This window comes from Columba livia, chromosome 13 (genome assembly GCF_036013475.1).
Source record: "Columba livia isolate bColLiv1 breed racing homer chromosome 13, bColLiv1.pat.W.v2, whole genome shotgun sequence".
In the NCBI taxonomy this organism is placed as follows: Eukaryota; Metazoa; Chordata; class Aves; order Columbiformes; family Columbidae; genus Columba; species Columba livia.
The window spans coordinates 16,173,506-16,194,454 of NC_088614.1; the positions used below are offsets into that span (position 1 = coordinate 16,173,506).

The 20,949-nt window shown below is 45.5% G+C and overlaps 1 protein-coding gene and 1 long non-coding RNA gene across 3 annotated transcripts in view; one reads left to right on the forward strand and one right to left on the reverse strand.

The window, feature by feature from the left end:
* The first annotated feature begins 2,549 nt into the window (after window positions 1-2,549).
* Window positions 2,550-20,949, forward strand: part of KCTD15 (potassium channel tetramerization domain containing 15) — a 42,302-nt gene continuing 23,902 nt past the window's right edge. Inside the window, exons 1-2 of one of the 2 annotated variants that reach the window (XM_065028461.1) lie at window positions 2,550-2,943; window positions 8,190-8,365. In XM_065028461.1, the coding sequence (XP_064884533.1) occupies window positions 2,941-2,943; window positions 8,190-8,365 (179 nt within the window). In that variant the 5' untranslated portion in view covers window positions 2,550-2,940. Of the gene's footprint in view, window positions 2,944-4,098; window positions 6,757-8,189; window positions 8,366-20,949 lie in introns of those variants that run through there. The other variant, XM_021282064.2, reaches the window with a different exon arrangement.
* Window positions 8,293-20,949, reverse strand: part of LOC110355903 (uncharacterized) — a 37,550-nt gene continuing 24,893 nt past the window's right edge. The window contains exons 9-14 of the long non-coding RNA XR_002408906.2: window positions 12,097-20,889; window positions 11,820-11,881; window positions 11,486-11,602; window positions 10,345-10,669; window positions 10,113-10,249; window positions 8,293-8,430 (exon numbers count right to left, since the gene is read on the reverse strand). This is a non-coding gene — a long non-coding RNA (uncharacterized LOC110355903). The remainder of the gene's footprint in view (window positions 8,431-10,112; window positions 10,250-10,344; window positions 10,670-11,485; window positions 11,603-11,819; window positions 11,882-12,096; window positions 20,890-20,949) is intronic.

Consider the following 20,949-nt stretch of genomic DNA (forward strand, 5'->3'; position numbering starts at 1 on the left):
AAATTATGATGCCAAGTCATCCCAAATAGTCCACCTGCACCCTAAGAAAAGTGAAGCTCAGGCTGTGTGATGGGTCACTGAGTCTCAGTGGAGTTTGTCTTCCCCGCATGCACTTGTTGAGCAGAGTGCCGGGGAAATGAGCCAACTTGGGCTACAGCCTTGCCCAATGCTCAGGTGAAGCCGCTGTCTGGGGACACGCTTATGTGCAAAGCTTATTTTAGAATACAATCTGGCCCTTTGTGCTGCACTTTCACAGGCAGAGTCTGGGCCTGGAGGCCAGAGGTGGAACGGTGACCCCTGCGAAGGATCACACCTGGGCCGATGGGATGGTCAAGGAAAACAAATTTTAGTCTGTTCTGGATGCAAATCTCTCCGCTGACCTAGTTCTCATTCTCCTTTTCATTTCAGAAGCTCAGCTAAAAATCCATAAATTAAGGAAATTAACTGATGGAGCCTCCGGCATCTTTGTAAGCTATTTAAATCTTTAAATTTACAACATCTTCTGCATATATCAAGTAATTGAACTAACTGCAGGGATGTAACTTTAATGAGAAAATTTCCCTCTTCTCCTGTAGTTTGTACTCAAAAAAAAAAAAAAAAAAAAAAAAGCTACCCTTAGGAGAAAAGTTTCTGTTTATTCCTGCCACGGAACAGAACTTCGAAAGAAAAAAACCCCTCGTTTTCAGGAGGTCCTGCTCGCCTCCCCGCCTGCTGCCCGCCGGGCGCGGTGGCCCCGCGGAGCGGAGCGGAACGGAGCGGAGGGAGCGCGGCCCCTCCCGCACGCCGCCGGCCTGACCTTTCCGGCAGCCGCGCGCCGTTGCATAACTGGGTGCGCGGCCGCACGGCGCTAGAAGGCGCTGCAGCCCGGCCGGGACGCGCGGTGTTTGTTCCTCCGCGGGCGCGGAGGCGGCGGGTCCCTCCTGCCCCGAGCGCGGGGCCACGCTGTGGGGCCGCCCGCCGGCTGCGGCGCGCTGGGGCGCGGAGCGGCCACGCACCCTCCGCCAAACTTCTTCCGCGGGGACCAGCGCGGAGTGGGGCGCGGATCCCCCGCGGGGGTTTGCACAAACGCGCCAGGCATCGGCAGACACGCATCTGTGGCTGAAAGTTGAGGGAGGGCTTTGCTTTTCCCCCTCCCCTCCTTTTTTTTTTATTGGAGGGGGGTCCCTGCCACCACCCCCCCGGTGCGCGCCCGCGGAGCCGCCCGCGGAGTCCCGCGCCATCGCGCCGCGCGCTCTAATTGAAATGGCGCTTTTGGCCGGGGGCGGGCTGCCAGGGCGCTCCGCAATAGCACAATGCATGTCGATAGACGTCATTTGGTTTTAATGGCCTACAGGAAATTTGGCGTTTACAATGCGAGACATTAGCAAAGGGTGAAAGGGAGGGGGAAGCAGGATGGATGGATGGATGGGAATAATTGCAGGGCCCCCCCCGCGCCTCCGAGACCCCCCGTCCGCACCCCGGCGGCGCTGGGTGCTGCGGGGGAGGGGGGCGTCGGGGCTATTTTTTTAATTATTTATTTTTGAACTTGATCTAGTTTATCAACAAGTGCAGAGTGGGTGCTACCCTAATTGTAACAGAGGAGTCAAGAGATGTGAGAAACGTGCCCTGTGTTACTTATTTGGGAGCTGAAAATTTATGCCTAGTTGAAAATGCCTGGGGAAATATTACATCAGACCAAATGACAATGATTAAAATCAGCTTTCCCCCCCCCTTTCCCACCCCCCCTTTTCCTCGTTCTTCTTTTCAGTAAGTCTGTTGAAGGACGTGACAGTGGCCTGATCCTCCCCAACACCGAACCGTTATCCCCCGGCAGGGCCGGGCCGGGCCGGGCTGCGCGGGGCTCCGCGGGGCAGCGCGGGGCTCCCGCCCCGACCGCGCCGAGCGGAGGGGCTCTGCGGGCGGCGGCGCCGGGGGCGCGGGCTGGGGCGCCGGCCGCCTTCCCAGCCTTATTTCATTTTCTAGGGTTGTATTATATTTTATTCGCGGGGTGTGTGTGGGGGGAATAAATCTGGAGACCTTCACCAAAAGGAGGGAAAAATATCCAATTTTCATCGCAAAATTAGCTAGGGCGAGAGCAAAGGGCTGAGCTAATTGTAGCCTAATCCTCTGCCCTGCAGGCGTTTGCAAAGCCCTGAGCAAGAATTCGCTTTTTTTCCTCCTCTTCTCCCTTCCCTCTGTTATTTAGAGACGGGATTATTGCCTTTCTTCTCATAACAGCCTCGGCAGTTTCATTTAAAGGCTTTTTTTCCCCCCTCACACACACACATCCACACACACACACACACAAAATAAATAGAAAAAGAAGCAACAAAACCGGGGAGAGGAGAGAGAGAAGCTTTAAAAATAATAATAATCACAGCAGGGTCTGCGGAGCAAAGATAGTAATAAAAGCAAAAAGCTGAGCCCATCCACACACAAACCCAACAGAGCCCAAAGCCAAAGGGGGGCTCGCAGCTCGCTTCTGTGCTCAAGGTAAGGAACGCGGCGGCGGCGGCTCCCGCGGCTGCCGGGGCCGGAGCGCGCAGTGCGCGCCGCGCCGTGCTTTGCATCGCATCGCATCGCATTGCATCGCGCTGCACCGCGCCGCGCGGCACGCTCGCGCCTTCGCTCGCTCCTTTTTTTTTTTATTATTTTTTTTTTTGGAAAGTGCCTCTTCTTCAAACTATCTCGGCTCTTGGCTCCGGAGGAGAAGCGGCGGAGGGGGGGTGTTTTGTTTTTTTTTTTTAAAGCTACAGGACCCGTTTGCGGCCGCCCCGCTTTGATAGCGCCCTGTGTGTGTGTGCGCGCGTGTGTGTATGTTTTGTTTTGCTCCGCTCCAGCATGGGCAGCGCCGGCGGAGCCCCGCGGCCCGGGGTGCCCGCGCTGCCGCCCCGGCCCCGGCTCTGAAGACGGCCAAGCCCCAGCGCGGCGGAGGCAGCGCGGCTCGCTCCGCGCTCTCGCATGGTACTCGCGGAGCCGCGGGGGTCGGGCGGGCGGGGTGCCGCGGCGCGGGGGTGCGCGGGCCGGGGCGCGGGGGCTGGCGGCGGGGCGGCTCGGCACAAAGGGAAGGCGGGCGACAATGGGGAGCGCCGCGTATGGAAAACACGGGCGGGCTGTGAATGAAACTCTGGCGCCAGTGAGAGTGGAAGGCTTGGTTTGGGGTAGACTTCAAACCACTCTAGGCTATAGTTTGCATTTCTGTTCCTGCATGCGATGTGGCACACTTCTGCAAAATTAATACATTAGCCTGGCTAATGCTCACCACCATTGGCTGCACGGAAAATGTGCAGGATCGGGGATTCGGGGTTGGCTTTTTTTTTTTCCTTGCATTCATCTAAGACATCTCCTTTCTTGTTATGTGGGAATAAGTAAAGGACGCCATGTTGTGCTTTTTTTTTTTTTTTGGTTGAATTTTACCTTTGGGCATACAGTGTGTTCAAAAGAAAGAGGCAGAAGTTGAGTGACCGGGTGCGTTGCTTGCTGGTGATTTCCCTGACCATCAGCAGGGAAAGGCATTTGGGTGACGTGAAACTTGCACTAAATAGACTGGAGGCTGCCAGAGATAGGCGGGTTGCGGAGGGGGGGCGGGGGGGAAAGGAGAAAGCCTTTTTTTTTTCTTTTTTTTTTTTTTTTTTTCCGGCAACCAGAGCTCCAGAGGGTGCTCCCCTCCTCCCCTCTAAAAGTTTTGGGCACGATCTCCTGTGTCACTCGGTCCAGTGTTCAGTGAAGCAGCGTGGAGGTGTGTGCAAATGTTTGGGGACTTTTTAATTTTGGAGCCATCGGGCCCGAGGTTTGCAGTCCCCCCCGTCCCTGCTTTGTCTTGAGACTCGGTTCACGGCGTAATCAGTTGTCTCGGAGGCAGACCCGAGCGGTCGCCGTCCCTGTTTATAGAGACAAAGGTAATTGCCAAGTCTGTAGTTGTGCCCCTCTGGCTGCGCCAAACGCCGGCTGGGGACAGGCAGACGTGGCCGTGAAGTCACGGGAGCGCCGGGGTAACTTCTGCAGCCGGTTATTACCCCAGAGTGCTGGGGCTGGGGCGCTCGGGGGGCTGCCGCGGGTGATTTTACCCCCTCGTGGGTCTGCTGGTAAAGCGATGCAGGTCCCTGGGGAGGAGAACAGCTTCCCCGAGGGCCCAGCCGCGGGAGCAGCTGCGGGCGCTGCCCTGGCGACAGCCCAGCCGGGATCCTGCGGCCCGACCGGCCCCGGGCCCGGCTCCCGGGGACAGCGAGAGCTCCATGGCAGGTCCTCAAACCTGCCCTTTGCATTTCGCGTCTTAAATGTGCATGAAGGAATTAAACTGCACGAGTGAATAACAGCATTAGTTTCAATTAATTTTTATCCTGGCAACAATAAACTTTAGAAACAAAGCGCTTTTACATCCTTAATTAGGCTTGCTTCCCATCTGCAGTCTTTTAAGTGCCTGCTCCGTGATTTAACTTTGTCCCTCCTTCAGAGCCGCCTCCTTTTTCATTCTTTTCCCTTTTTTCTCGTTATCCCTTCCAGACTGCTGCCTGTTTCTTTCCTGCAACCTTTCACCTCCCTTGTCCCTATCTGTCTGCTCTGCTCTCTGCAGTTTATTTCTACTGTATTTTCCCAACATCAACAGCAGTATTGGTTACCATGGCCCCGGGCTATGTGCAGAGGTGGGAAAGCTTCATCCGCCCAAAAGTTCTTACACTTTTGAAGTCTTTCTTTTAGCAGGATCTGAAATGTATCATCTAGAGTGTGTATTAAATGAACAGTATTCCTGAAGGCTTTAGAGCAAGAAAGGCAACACCCTGGAAAATTCTGCAGTCTTTCAGCATTCTCTGCCCTAGGGTTATAGCCCTGGGCACGGAGCTGAATGGAGCTCTTACAACTGCCTTCTGTTTACCTTTTATGGTTAAAATAACAGCTTAGCAAAGAAGCAACTTCATGGAGAAACGATTCAGTGAAATCATCTCAAGCTGTAGCAGCATAGCTAGTTTAATCACCCCTAGAGAGCTGAACAACTGTGAGCACAATGGGACACAAAATCATTTTGTGTGTAAATGAGCATGGCATTGTGATTATTTCACTTTGCATGGGCAAATAGTTTTTACAAGCAGTACTTATGCAGTTAGCTTAGAAAGGCAGAAAAAGATAAGCTGGCTCTGAAAGATCTTTGTGTGTAATGTTTGAAAAACTAAATATTCAGATAATTTGGGAATCAGACTCTATTGATTTTGCCTTCAGCAGGTTCCTGTGTTACTTATTAGAACAGGGTTATTGCCTGTGCCACTAGTTGGGATGCTGTATCCTGTCGTAGGCAACTAAAGAGCAAGGATTATTTTACATGGTTTAATAAATGAAGTTTGTTAGTGTTTCTGCGATATTTACCCTTAAGGTTTTAATTTTCACATCAGTATTAGAAAATATGTGCATAAAGACTTTCACTGGATAAATACATTTAGGATTTTGCTTTGTGCATAAAATAAGTACATTACTCAGTGTGATGAATTTTAGCTGCTTTTTACATTAAGAAGAGGAAGGAGTCATTGGAAATAGGGTTACGGTACCTTAAGAAATAGGGGGTATTTATTTTTTTCAAGCAATAGTATTTTCAGTGCCCTTTATATATTGCTTAACAGTGATACCCCTTGATCATTTGCTCATATGAAAATGAATGAATTCCACAACTTCAATGAAAATGTAGGATTCATGTTTTTTATATGAATCCTCTTCAGCCAGGGGAAGAGCCTGTACTTTTAATTCCCCTTCTCCTCTCCTCTTCCAAAAAGCCAGTGGCACCCTCAATAAGTATGAAAAGCCATAAAACTTTGAGAACTATTTTAGCTTTCCAGTGATTTTCTATAATTAAGTGGTTTTTCAACACATGCTCTAGCTGAGAGATGCCAAAAGCAGAGGGTTGTTCAAAAGGTCCCTCCAGTGAATAGTATAAATTAAATATCTACTGTGTGAGTATGGCCTCACTGAGGATCTCAGACTCTTTACAGATCAAGGAATTTACTGGTATACTAACATTAAACAAAATCCTATGATAGCAGCAGTGTTTAAATATGCACAAATAGATTGAGATCACTTGATCTTTAGCTATCTGTGCATATTTTAAAATTGAAGTCTGTATTTTGAGACAAATGGTTAAATGTAAGACGCATTTACAGAGGACTGGAAGGCCTTTGATTTCATTTGGAAATTGTAACAAGGGGTGCAGATGAGCCCTAATTAGGCACTTGTTTTGTGAAACTGTGTGAGATTTCTTTCTGAGGCAGCTCTGTACGTGCGAGGTCTGTACCTTTATCATTAGTGATAATAGTTGGGGTCTGAACAAAGGGGGTTGACATTCAGCCTGGATCTTCTGACCCTTTCATTTAAGTGAACGAGTACAGAGTAAACATGAGTTTACGGTGCTCTTTGGTAAGAAGGAAAAAAAACAACAAACCTTTGTCTGCCTTGGCAGACAGATGAGGCACTCACAGACTAGTAAACACACCACTAAAATACTGTAGGTACTTACGTACTAAGTTGGTTTTAAAAGTTAGTTCTTATATTTATGCTGTATGACATATTTACTGAAGATTGCCCACAACAGGCTCTTGTGGGAAACAAGAAAGCAGCGTCTCCAGTCATGAAAGGATTCAATCACTTTCCTTGAAGGTGGTGCTGTAGTAGAAATGTTAATGCCCAATTTCGCATCGGCTGACACAGGAGTCGTAGGACAGAGTTGGTATTTGCTTCGCGTTCAGTGCAGATGTCCATCCAGCCTGCGAAGAGAAAAGGATGTGGATTCATAATGGGGTGATGTATTTCTGTGCTGTAGATGCAGGAAATTCTTAGGAGCTAACCACGATGAAACACAGTAAATGGAGATGTTGTGATGACTTTGTGAAGCTGTCCAGATCTATTAAGATTTTTTCAATCTCTTTCTATATAGCTCAGATTTTTTGTTTGTTTGTTTTTAAAAGAATGTTGCTGATTGCATGTTCATCGAGTGGCGTAGCCAGGCGTCTTGTGCAAAATACTGCTACGAGAAAGGCGAGACCAGCTTTAGATTTCTAGGAAACATTGTCAAAGTAATGTGGGAGAAATGGGAATTCGCTTTGCAATGCTGCATGTGAAGTGCTTGTCAGATATAAGGCAGAGCCTGGGTGCTTGGTAGCATGCTTGCAGAACAAAATACCAAGAAAATTAGATTATATTCAGAAATGTCTTCAACTATAATGTTTTGCGTATGTTGCTTTAGCCATAAGGGGGAGAATGGATGGACATTTTCTTAAACTTTTATAAAAGGTTTTTTTCTGTTTGACATGTACGCTGTCTATACCAATTTAAGTGAAATCGGCTTTGAGACACACGTTTCATGCAGAATAAGCTGTGCCTTTCTTACAAAAAAGAATTGAGGAATTTTCTTTTGCTATGGTTGTCCTGTTCGTTTTTAAGGCGTTTCAGTATTTTTCGCTTTATATGTCAACTGAAGATTTTTGCACTCAGTTCAGAAATTCTGTTAATTTTCACGTATTTTTAGGGCAGTAAACGTTAGGTGGATTGCTGAATTTGTAATTTCACATGGAAGATTTTACAGTGATTTCTAAGGCGTCTTGTCATGAAAGCGTGGGTCAGTTTATGTACCTTTCTGTTTTCACTGCTTCCAGGTATTAAGTGCCCGCAGTCTGAAGGCTTATTAGTTCTTTATGTCTAATATTAAGGCTTAACTGAAAATTATCTATTTATTTTGCAATTATTGAAAATAAACCAGAAAATTGATCTTAGTTTGATGTGAAATTTACTACATGTATAAACTAAATGCCTTAGGTACTGAGGAAGTCACTAATTTAGAAGTGTCTCGTTACTGAGGCAAACTTGCAAAAACCCCTGAATCCCAATTCACAAATTGGTTATTCGTTTGTCAGGGGATATTTCACATCTAACACATAAGCCCGCGACCTTTAATTAGAATTTTGCAGTTTGTTTTATGCCCCTTGAGGCTGACACCTTGAAAAATTTTTTTTCTAGATTTCTTATAGCTAATAAGCATCTTTCTCTTCCCCTCTGGTACTTTAAAGAAAATGATGCAAATACACTTAATTACAGTGGTGGCAATAATTTGTTAGCTGAATATGTGATCAGGCAGATGCAAAAATGATCTGATTAGATCTGTGATCACACTGGAAAGAAAGGTAACGCACCGCTACATTTAAGAGAAACTGTTCTTTTTTGCCATCCCTTTGCAGGAGGGAAGAAGCATGTCCCGTCTGTCTCTAACACGGTCCCCGGTTTCTCCTTTGGCTGCTCAAGGAATTCCTCTCCCAGCTCAACTCACCAAGTCGAACGCTCCCGTGCACATCGATGTAGGAGGACACATGTACACCAGCAGCCTGGCTACCCTGACAAAGTACCCAGACTCCAGGTAAGACCTTGGTGTTTACCAGCTCGCTGCCCATTTCTGTTCGTTGTGTGGAAAGAGGCATGTACCTGTGAGGAATATTTCAGTGCGAAATACGATTTATTATATATTCACCACTTATGAATAATTCAGTTTCCGATTTATACGGTAACTTCACTGGGGCTTTACAGAAAAAAAAAGCCTGTAAAATTTATGTATTATTTAGAAAGCCTATTCATTTTCTTCCTCAACGTCTTCTGCGCTCTGCCGGTACGTTTGAAGCACCTGTTGGTGTGCTGCCCTAGATTATTTCCAACTGTACCGAGCAACTTCTTTCCTTCAGATTTAGGGCAGAACATAATTTTTTTTGTTCTGTTAAGAAAACAGAACAGCTCTGTTACACTGGGACCGATGGGTGCTCCCTTTGGCCAGCCAAAATCCTGAACTCAGTGGCCGCTGCGTGCCTCGGTGGCACCGGTCGTTTCCTCTGGACAGTGGCTGCCGACCTGCTCTGTTTGCTTGCAGCTGTAGATTAGACTGAATCTTGCATGCTGAAAGCCAGCCGATTTGTGCTGGACAGGTTGGTGACATATCTAACAGGATTTATTTCAGTCTGGCCAGCGTTATCACAGAGTGGACTATAGATGCGTCAAATTATGAATAGACGTGGCATAAGAGTATATTTGTGTTTATGACATGGAGTCTCTTTATGATTTGCCTGGCTCCCCATCCTGTGGGGTACCGGACACAGTGAAGGATGAAGGATCCTGGGCAGTGTCAGGCATGTGATGGTAGCTTGAAAGGGACCGCTGTTTTAAGGGTTAAAGCATATGTATCAGAGCACTGTGTTCAAATATACCCAATTTGGATTTAGAGTTACGATGACTAAAACAGTTCAGTTTCTTGTCATTCAGACTGCTCGTTTTCCAGAAGGGTCGGTCCCTTGTGTGTCATCAAGAGCAGGAGTGGGTGTGCAGGGTCAGGGTGCCCAGCAGACTGGGTAAAGGAAGCACTACTGGCTTGACAGCAAACCAGAGCCCAGATCAGAAGGTTTCATTGCCAGAGTTTGTGCTACCCGCGTAGCCAGTATTTCCAAAAGGGGCAGATTTCTTTTTTTGGTAAGACAACCGGCGTAAAGCTCTGGTTTAATTTGAAGATTTTTCATTGAAAAGAACTAGGGATTTTTGCACAGATTTGCTAGGTTCCTGAGCAATAAATGACATTTATGGAGACACCTTGAAACGCCTCTGATGTCATAAAGCATATGGCTGTGATTTCATTCCAAAGAGAGGGAGCTGCTGAAATTCTCTATGGAAAAGAAACAATTATTAAAATACCTGTATTTTATGGTTAGGCCAAAACAATATGATTTTTACAGACAGTGTCTGTTTAGTGATGTCTATTTGGTACTTCTTTAATCATAGAGAAGAATTTTGTTCAGTGGGGATAGATTCATAACAGAAGCAGACATGCTTCATAGTATAAAAAAATATAGAGAAGATTCAGCAGTTGGAATGGAACAGCACATCTGTTTCCACATTTTAAAATATCACTGCTGACACTGTTTTTAAAATATGCCCCTTATCAGACTTACTAAAAACTTCAATTATGGAAGCTTTGGGAGAATATAAATAAATTCAACAGATATTATTTAAAGAGAATGGAGTGCTAATCTAAACCCTTTTTTATTTTTCTGTTTGCTAAATAACAAAAGGACATTTCTTCAGGTTCTGTACTTTGTTTAAACTAAAAGTACCAAACTGTGACTGACCGGAGCTCATGTGCTGCCTCATGTTTTGTGGTGCGTGGTCGTACGTTTGTAGTGCTGTGTTATCTCAGAAGGCTTGAATGCTTTTTCAGCTGCTGAAGCTTTAGTTCTCGCTGGAGTAACAGTTTACAGGATGAGACCTGTAAATCACAGAGATTAAATAGTAAACATGTATATTTCTATAGTGAAAGATAATTCTTCACCAGCATCCCAAGTAGGACATACTGCTACATACGTTATGACGCTGGATGGAGGGTACACTTTATTTATTTATTTTTCTTTTACTTTCTTTATTTTTTCTTTAATGTGGTTCTGTGCAGTGCTGCATGGTAGCCTTGGCTGGTTCCCCCCCATTGAGCCTGGCCTGCTCTCACTCCTGGTTAGGGCAAAGTACTTGCAGTTATTTCAGTGGGGGTTGGTTGGAACTCCTGCTGGTGCCTCACTGTCCTCATGTATCTTCCATAAGGCACAGAGTGTCTTTACAGTGGTCTGGCTGGGAAGGGGATCCCAGGTGTCCTGCAGGTGCAGGAGGAATGAGATAGCTCTTCTGAGAGACACATCTGGAAATAATACCAGAGCACTGTTAGCTTGTGCTCAGAGATAACATGCATGGCCACATACAGAGGCATGGTCATACTTAACCACATGCAGAGCTTTCTGGGTTATTTTGGATAGCGTATTTAACTCTAGGTTTGAGCATGAGCCTAAAAGTTTCAAATCTAAGAAATCAAACAAATTCGTAGATTGTATTTCAGCAAAAGATGTGAGCATGTGCTGAAAGATGTTGCTAAATCTTAGCTCCAGTCACATAAAATACAGTTTGCACTTACTGAAATTGAAAGCCATGGGAATAAACTTCCTGTTTATTTGTGTTACAACCTCTATTTCTTTATCTGTGCTCCAAAATCATAAGCAGACTTTTAGCTTGTAGGATATACTGCACATGGATGTTTAAAGACCCATACAGATGTGAGCATGTGTGTAAATACAACCAGGCTGTGCATACACAGAGACATCACATGGGAATCAGAAACATGAAAGTCATCAAATCATGTTTATCCTTCCATAGTATTTTGAGGAGGCTCAATCCTGTCAGGTCCTGAACAAACTCAGTTCACGTTGACTTCCATGGGCTCTCAGCAGCAAGATCAGGCCCAGCAGGAGCAGATATAGGTATGACCAGTTCCTGCCTATACCTGCTCTCCAGTCACCCCTCTGGTATGATAATAAATTACACCTAACAGCAGGCAGTGTGACACATTTCTTATTGTAATTTGTTAGGATTGACAGTGCTCAGCCCACTCGGCTGTTCCCAAGTGATGTGGTTGGCTCTAGTTCAGGGGGAGGAAGGACTCGGTTATCAAAGTGTTACTCACGTGAGTGAGTGGCTGGTGGTGTGAAGTCGGAGGCCAAATCTTGCATTTCGGTGATCCAAGAGTCCTTCCAGAGCAACTTTGACAAAGCCTTTGATGTTGTTTGTATTAGTGCAGCAGCTGTGAGTAGAGCATTTGTCCATTGATTAAATTCGCATAAGTAAAGGGTGTCAGAATAGGCATTAAAGGGGGTAGATGCCCTTTTCCCGGTAAATTTTAGTGGGCTACATAAGTTCTCTCATCTAAAAAGGAGAAAACTTGAGCAGCACACAACTGGTGTGACAAAAGATAAGAGGGTTGAACAGCCCCTGTAAAAGATGGTTTCTAAACCGCTCACCTTACACTACTTAAAACCTTTCCAGTTGGCTTTTTGAATGAAACAGCATACAAGGAAGAAAGCTGGCGTTTCAGAGAGTAAAAGGCAAGGAAAATGAGAAACAGAAAAGAAATTGTGATCAACAACAGCGTAATGATGGTGGTCACAGAAATTATCTCAGAAATAATATTATTAATCCCTCTTACTTTAGCTACTTGAGGCTGCTTTCCATGCAGACCCAAAATTGCCATTAAAGTTATCAAGCTTTGGAGGTACAAGGAGGCTGATGTTGTCTTACCTGGATCTGAGGCTCGATTTCTATGGTTTTCTGCAAGTTCTCCCCCCAAAACTCCCAGCTGTGGTAGTTGTGAGTTACAGTTACAAAGAAAAACAACAATGTTGAATTCAGCTAGTGACTCTTACTAGCAACATCTTATTTCTAAAGTAACCAGCTAAGAAAACAAATTATTCTCCTCTAGAAATTCCATTTGTGTTTTCACCCAAAGGACCTCTAAAGTACCCTCTTCACACATTGACACTTGAGTACGGATTTATACGACAGATTGTAAAGGCCACAGAAGCTCTAGCACATCTATAGAGCGAGTTGCAAATTGTATTTATCCAAGGGAGTGAGATGGTTCTTACATTTAAAAAACAAACCCACACCTGAAGTCCAAGCTCCCAATGTGCAGTCAGGAATACCCAAAGACACTGCCAGGTCTTCCAGTTTTACTCCCACTGAGCTCAATGGCAGACATCTCATTGACTTCAGGTGGAAAAGAAGTACGGGTTCCAAACCGCTGTATACCACAGCAAGCCACAGCTTCTCTATTTCACTGGAAATTCTAATATCACTTTGAATTTATGTTAGAAAGCAGAACAAGATCTTTCATCAGAAGCCTGCCCTTTTCACAGCCCTGAATAGTGTTTTTAACTCAGAGAATTACCATGAGCTCTTTGTGAGTTCTGCTATAAAAGGTAAATACATTTACCTTACATTCTTGGTTAATTAGTATTTGTTGTGTAACCCTCTAATAAAGATAAGTACGTTCTATCATTCAAATTGTATTTATAAAAGCTCATGTTTTCTGTGGTGTTAGTCACATGACAAAAGCGAGCAGGAATAATTTGTAATCGAAGCGGTGACATCTAGGTGGGACTGGTGTGGGTGCACGGACCAGGGAGCCTTCCCAGCAGTTGATGCTGCACCGTGTTTGGGAGCTCCCTGCTCCCAGCCTTTGCTCTTCAGGAAAATGGAGCTTTCTGGCCCCGCAGCCCAAGGCGTGCTGAACCGGTGCTAACAGAGTGCACAGCCTGATCTCAGCTTTTAGGGCTTTACTGTCCCCTTTTCTGAAGGCTCTGTCTTCCAAAGAAAACCAGCACAAGCTTTATTAACTGTTTCAGAAACTAGTGACCTTACCTTTTTGTCACAGTTTTACCCCAGCCAGCAACTAAGCATCACACAGCCATTCACTCATTTTTGCCCTGGTGGGATGAGGGAGAGAATCAGAAAAGTGAGAAAAGTAATGGGTTGAGATAGTCTAAGTGGTAAAGCAAAAGCCATGTACGCAAGCAAAGCAAAAGAAGGGATTAATTCACCACTTCCCACGGGCAGGCAGGTGTTCAGCCATCTCCAGGAAAACTGGGCTCTGTCACATGTAATGGTTACTTGAGAAGAGAAATGCCATCACTCTGAACATCCCTCTTTTCCTTCTTCTTCCCCCAGAAATGTACTCAGCATGACCTCATATGATACGGAATATCCCTTTGGCCAGTTTGGGTCAGCTGTCCTCCCTCCCAGCTTCTTGTGCACCTGTAGCCTTCTTGCTGAAAAATCCTTGTCTTGGTATAAACATTGCTTGGCAACAACTAAAACATCAATGTATTATCAACATTCTTATCCTAAATCCAAAACACAGCACTATGCCAGCTACTATGAAGAAAGTTAACTCTATCCCAGCTGAAACTAGGACATTGTTACAAGACACAGTAGAGTTTTCCAGGCATATCCCTGCCTCACTTTCCTCTGAACTAATGGACTTTTATGGTGATTTACAAAGGAGTTCCCTAAAGCATGTGTCTTCTCTGAATATTTCTTGTCAAAACAAATAGTCATTCTTGTATAGACCCACCTTCTACTAAGCATGACCACCTGGTTCTAGCTGCTCTAGAGATATGTGAGGTTTTTAGTTCCCCTACCTTTTTCTTCCAGCATTTCCATCTCTGTAGTTGCTGGAGCTCAGCACTGACACCCAGATCTTCTGCTTCTCCCCACCCTTTCTGCTGCCACACTTGCCTGGACTGAGCTCAAGGGAACACGCTTTTCCAAGTTTCAGGACCCCTCGCTTGTCCCTGACAGAACATGATTGTTTACCTGGAATAGCCATGTACAGTGGTTTCAGAAGCTCAGACACACCTGCTACAGGGCAGATCTTCCACGTCATCATTTACACTCAGGGCTCCATACTGGGTCCTGCTCTGCACTTGGGAGGGAGCACGGAAATTCCTAATTTGCATATTTTTAGGATATATCATTCTCCAGACTCAGCATATTCAAGAACATCTCACATTTCTTGCTCAATCCAGTATCACTCTTATAATAACTTATTTGCTCATTTCCCATCAAATCTGTGTATTATTGATGTTATTGCCTGAAAACAGTGTCCAATTAGCAAATTTTGTCACTTACCCCATGCTGGCAGTTGTGGTGTAAATCACGCCTTAAACAAGGCCTGTAAGTGGAGCGAAGACAAGATTTGTTCATAACCAGGGAGTGGTGGCTGTGAAAACACAGCACATTGGAGGGCAGGATGCTGGGCTGGAGCAGAAGCAGTGTCAGCTCTCCTGCCAGCCCCATGCCGCACTGGTATCAGTAGCATCCACCTTGACTTACCTGCATCCCAAACCTCTTCAACTCCTCACCTCCCCCCATCTGTATGGTGCATTCAATCTCCCCCCATCCCTGCACACCTGCCAAGTGATGCTGTCTTATGCACAGGGAAGGATGTAGGCAAACATGCTGCCATGGCACATTTCACCCTTCATGGGGTGGCACTCCTCCCACTGGGGTCAGCTGTTGAGTGCCCTGTTTGTGCGGTGACACCAGGCTCTGACGCTCTGAGGCTATGAACTGTTGTGTATTACCCAAAAGGCAAAGAGTTTCTGAGTCGGAGCCAGCAGCCCACATTCATGCAAAGCGCTACAAAGTGCTCCTGCATGTGAGCTGCAGCGCAGAGCTCATTAATTTTAATAGGTATTGTGAAGTTAAACTGTACGCTGACTTTAAAGCAAAACACCTGAGGAGGCAGGAGCAAGGGTTTTTCCTGCACGTTACAAATGCTCAGGTTGTGGGCACGGTGCATGAGCACTGCGCACATCTAGTGACACTGCGCACCCTCTGCAGAGAAGGGTGAGCCTGCCAGGGCTCCCTGCAGCTCTGCCGTTCTTCAAGGTGATCAGGTGTACACTGCCGATGAGAACAAGTAAATAAGCCGAAAACCAGAGGTTTTGGTTATATGCAGTTCATTTTCTGAATTAACGTAAGAATTTTCATAGAGATTAAAATCATTTTTGGTTTCATCATCGTTGCACCTTCAATTTAGAGATAAATCTAAGTTTTTTCTTATTTGGTTGTTGACTGGGAAAATCTCTCTTTGGTTTCCAAGGGAATTTTGACCAGCAGACCAGACAAGGAAAAAAAATCCTTTAAAAAGGGTCTTGCCCCTTCCCACCCTCTGTCTCCCAAAAGCCTGCATACAATCCCATGGGTGTTGTACTCACCGGAGTGGGAGCTGTAGCAAATGAAAGAACTGTTATTCCCAGGCTACCGAATCAGACAGCGTAAAATGAACCAGTCTTTCCCCACCTGTGAAGCCAAGTATTGCTGTTTTGTACGAGCGCTCTGTGGCTGAGGTCACACAAGGACTTGCAGCACTTTGATAAGCTCTAGGACAGGTGTGGAGCATTAGTTCCTATGGGCAGACGTGCATTGCTGCGAGGACACATCCAGCACAGCCCCTGGGCAGCGTGTGGGGTAAAACACGGTCAGCGCAGGTGAGGAACCATTTCATTGTACAGACCGGCTGGAGCTGCTGCAGCAGGAGTTGCACCAGTCCTGGGTCTAGGAGCACTAGGGCATGACCTGTGCCATAGGAGGGGTACATGGCTTGGCCTCTATGGAAAATAAAAATAATCCATGACAGGGATGTGGTCACAGCTGGGAATGATGATGTTAGATACCCTGTCTCTCACTCTCACTAATGGGGAAAAAATCCTGGATTCAGGGTCTGGCAGAGCCCATGGCAATACACTATGACAGCACATTTCCTTGCATTCCCAGGGCTGCTGTTCTACAGTTGGAGTAGCAGCTTTGGTGGTAAAGTAGAACAGTCTCCATAACACTTCACCCCAGTGTCCTGGGGAAGACAGGAGGGAAGGAATTTATATGGAAACTGATTCTTCAGACCTGTGTCCACCTCTCCAGGATCTCCTACCAACTAGCATGTGAGGAGCCACAACAAGGTGTTTAGCCCTTACTGGACTTCATAACCACGGCCTGACCCAGCACAGCTGCTGCCCAGGGACTGCCTGCAGGCTCTGGAGAAGAAAGCTGAGCTTACCCTGTGGGAGTACAAATAGTACTGTAATTGGGTCCTTTTGATGAATGAGTTATTTGTGTGTTTACCTAGAATATTTGATCAAACATACAAGAAAATAATGCCTAGCTAGTCTCTGACGAACACTTGTTCAGAAATTACTGTTTCTCCGTACACATGTACAGCCTGGGTTGTGGGGAGTTCTAGGCATAAATGGGTATTAGGGCATCTAAGAAGGGGCAGACCAAGCTAGTCATGGAGAAGAGAAAGTAGCAACTCACACTCATCTGACTTACAGAAATAAAATTGTAGCTGTGCTGCTACACCTGGCACAGGCTGCTAAAAACCCCTGAAGCTGAGAAAACTGCACAATCCTATCTGTCTGCTAGCTTATTCAGCTTGCCGAGTCAAAAGGAAGAGCAGGCACCTCCGTGCAGCTCATGCAGCGTGGCTGCAATTGGGGGATATCATTTATGGCCTCTCAAAGGAGTCCAGAAGATGGATGTTGAACAGTGTCTCCAGTACCTTAGGTGCAAAACTTAGCTGACCTTGTCTCCTTTTTCGTTCTTCCTTGCTTCTTCTGCAAGGATAACATGACTATAGCTGAGTTACACTTAGCACGCTAGTGATTTCTGCCCTTCCTGCTTTAAACAGGCTGAAAAACTAGTCTGGTTTATCAAAACTCACAAAGAAAAGCCAGCAAACAAGGAGAACAAAAATTCAACTCATTGTTTAGCACTCTGTAGCAGTTTCTGAAGTTAGCTGATCAAATACTTCATCATTTCTTTCATAGTTACTTTGCTTACCACTCACCTGACGGGGTGTTTTGGCGCTAGCAGCACAATTCAAGTATTTTTCAGCAGTCATTTTCAGGACAGTAGCACAAAAAGCATTAGAAACATATTTTAAGAAAACACTCTCATAGGATATCATGGGAGCAACCTGTCTCCTCCTTTATGCACTGCTAGTGGAGGTTGTTTCCTGCTGGTGAGGGTGGTGTAAAGTGCTGCACCTGTGCTCACGCTCACAGGTGTAGCAGCTTTACACTGAAAGCAAAGGGGAATCTCCTTTATGGATTGCTTCTTCATGTGCTGTGCATCCAGCTCCCTCATCGCATGCAGAAGAGTTCTGTAAAGATGCCAATTCAGTAGCTTTGTATGGGAAATCGTGTCCTGAGGTCACAGTAACCACCGTGCCAGTGGAGCAGACAAGGCATTACCTTTTAATATTTGGTCTTTGAATATGTGTCACTGATGTTTGTTTGTCTTTTGATATATAGACCCTGCAATGGCAAGTAGACCTGGTCTGCTTAGGGGTATATTTCATGAACTGCTTAGGAAGTTTATAAAACAGACTCCCTAGATTATGAAGCAGGGGGGTATCTGTTTTGTAAGGAACATGTTATGAAATGAATTTGTCTCTAGGCCTAACTTAATTATTTTAATGATCCCTTTGGTGGTTGTCGTAGGTGTCGTTCTGTGTATATATTGTGACCTACATGCTTGTGATCATTTATGAAATCTAAGATTTAAAAATACATTGGGCCTTATTAATTCCTTGCCTGCTTTCACTGAAATAAATGAAGGTGGTTTGGATACTGGTATGTTGGGCCAAATCTCTCTTGCAGTGAAGTCAATGAGAGTTTTACTGCAAGTGTAAATGGAAACAAAATAAGCCCTGTTCTTTTAGAAAACTGCCCTAATAATAAACCTGGCCAAAATAATCCCTAGTGTAGCCCTGTTGACCTCTGAAATCATACCAGGGATATATGCTGATGTGATGTGTGGAGAGGAGTTAAAAGAACCTTAACGTTGTAGGAAGATGCTTCTGTTTGGTATCCACAGTACTCGGTCCCAAAAACATCTGAAAGTGTAAAACCAACAGGCAAATGAAGACAAAGCATCGTGTACTTAGAAGTGTGTTCATGTACCTTTCCTGGTCAGATGGTCTCCCCAAAGAGATGACTCTGCTGGTTTTGAAGGAGTTACTCCAGATTTGTAGCTGTGTAACTGAAATCAGAATTAATCTATTCATGGGTTAATAAAAAATCTTAAGAACAAATTGCATATTTAAATAGAAGAAATATGCAGGCATGCAAACACAGGATTCATATTTGAAAGCGTAAGGCAGGCTAGATCTCTGGAACACAGGAACAAGACAGTGTGGAGGATGCCAAGCTGTAGCTGATGCAGGTTGTGCCCACACTACTGCTAGCCAAGGTGCCTTTGCCAAGTTTCTGTGTTACATGAAATGTAATAAATTGATGAGTATGTCCTTGCAGCACCTCAGCCTGTTCCCTTGTGTTGTACTGCCATTAAATGCATAGTCTGGTGACTGAAACAGCTGAGTATTGTCACTCTCATCCCTGGTATAACCTCATTGATACAGAGTTACACCAGGCTGGTGTCTCTCCTAACCCAATTTGATGGCTGGGGGAAGCTGCAGAGCTGGAATTAAACTCTAGAGTTATAAACTCACATCTCTGTGCTCTGTCCACCAAACTGCCTACTCTTTCACCTCATCTGCTGCGGTTAGCATGTACTTCAATCTTTTGATGCTTAAAATAGAAATGACACCTGCAGACATTTTAGAGGGATTTGCTTTTTGTTTTTACCTGATTTGCTCTTACTCGAAACTCTGCCAGGCAGGATGGCTGTCAGCTTCGCGTGTGTGCACGATTGCATTCCTTATTGATGCGGTCACTGTGGCGACTGCCTGCCTGTCAGAGCCCGGCAGCAGGACGGAGAGGCTGAGCAGAGGTGTTCCAGGGTTCATTTGTGCTGTGTTGATTGCACTCTGCTGCACTATGGTGTGTGTTCAAAGGCTCAATTTGCTGCTTTTTTGTCTGCTGAGGACCTCGTAAAGCAAAACCTGACAGGAGTCCTGCCCGTGGATGCTGGGAAGCTATTATGCGGCGTTTGCACCGTTACTCTTGGTCAGACTCAGAAAGGATCATTTGGCAAGCACTGGAAACTGAGATTTGCACCGTAAAGCTGAAACGCTGAAGGAATCCCAGTCCAAAGGGCAGGCTCCCGTTACGCTTCTCTCGTAATGGAGTGCAGATGCTACCAGTGCTGCAGGTAATCCGTTTAGACCTGGTAGATGCTTTTGCAGCAGCAAATCTCTCTCTTGAGAAAGTGGACAATGAAAACCAGAGACTCTTTTTAACCTCTTTGGTGTCATACTGTGTTATGCCAGCAAGTTGTACCAGTACAATTTACACCGAAGGCTGCAGCTTTGGCATTTGGGGAATGTAGTGTGCTTTCCAGGAGACCGCTGCCTAAATTCTGCCATTGCAAAACTTACATACAATTTCACAGACTAATTTGGCTAGTGGAACTCCATGGGAACCGGTAGATAACAATAGAGAGAAACTGGGGCCTCTTCTTCTGCTGGGGTTGTTTGGGAGGGAATGAGGGCTGAATTTGGGCCAGTAGTACTTAACACTGCTGTTGAATGAGGAAAAAAATTCAATGAGTGCTTTTTAATCTTACAGAAGAGGGGGAAAAAAAAGCCACACATGGATATGTAACCAGTTCCAAACACATTTCCTCTTCTGTTCACATCCAGTTATATTCTGTTTGCAGACACGAGGGTTAAAGCGGGGGCCTGCTTCTGCTTTCAATTAAATCAAAGGATGTTTTGGCCTTGACTTCACTGGGACCAGAATCAAACCCATGACCATAGTATTGTATTTAAGAATGAATCTCTCACAGTCACATAGAAAAGCCAGGTTCAGCTTTCAGTATCTCCCCAGAATCCAACAGTTAATGGTTTTCTTATTATTTTAAAGTTTTTGCCAAGCTTAATTCTGTAGCGCAAGTGTCCTCTGTGCAGCAGGTGTATTGCTGTCTCCTTCCCGGGTCCTCCCCTCTCCATAACCCCCGGAAAGGGGCTCCTGCTTTTTTTGGGGAGGTGGCCGTGGAGCCGGGCTCTTCCCAGCGGACCTGTTAGCGAGTGGCTTCCTCTCGGTCCCTGCTCTCCGGCTGCAGTAACATAAAACCTTCTGGAAATTCCTCTTCACTTCTGCTTTGCATCTGCTAACGGCTCGGGCCCACCAGCAAAAACTGTTACTCAGGTCTTCCTACTCGGTGTGGATATATGGGCTTTGGTAATTGTTTTCCCTTCAAAATAGCTTTTACAAATCATACTTGACATGTTTGGTTTCTTTAAGTGAACAGCCAGGAAAAATATCTTGGGTACAGATTAATGAAATCTAAGAATAAACAGGAGCGTCTTTCATTTATCATTTTAAGCGTGATAACAAAAATACATATCAAGAGGACCGGGCGCAACTTCCCGACCACATACATGCTTGTAGAGAGTTATAACCAGTTACAGTCTGCCTGTAATTCCCCGCAATGTCTTTGTGCCAGAGTGAGCGGTGGTGTGAGCTGTACTGGAGGTGTCTGTACAGTAGTACAATTGCAACAGTCTTACATTCTGAGACTGGGCAAAAATGATGTAGTTTACTCCCTGGAGGACAGAAGGGTGGGCTGCAGGAAAAGCAAACACAGGAAGAATGAAGGACAGGCTGGTTTTTTCCATATTATCAT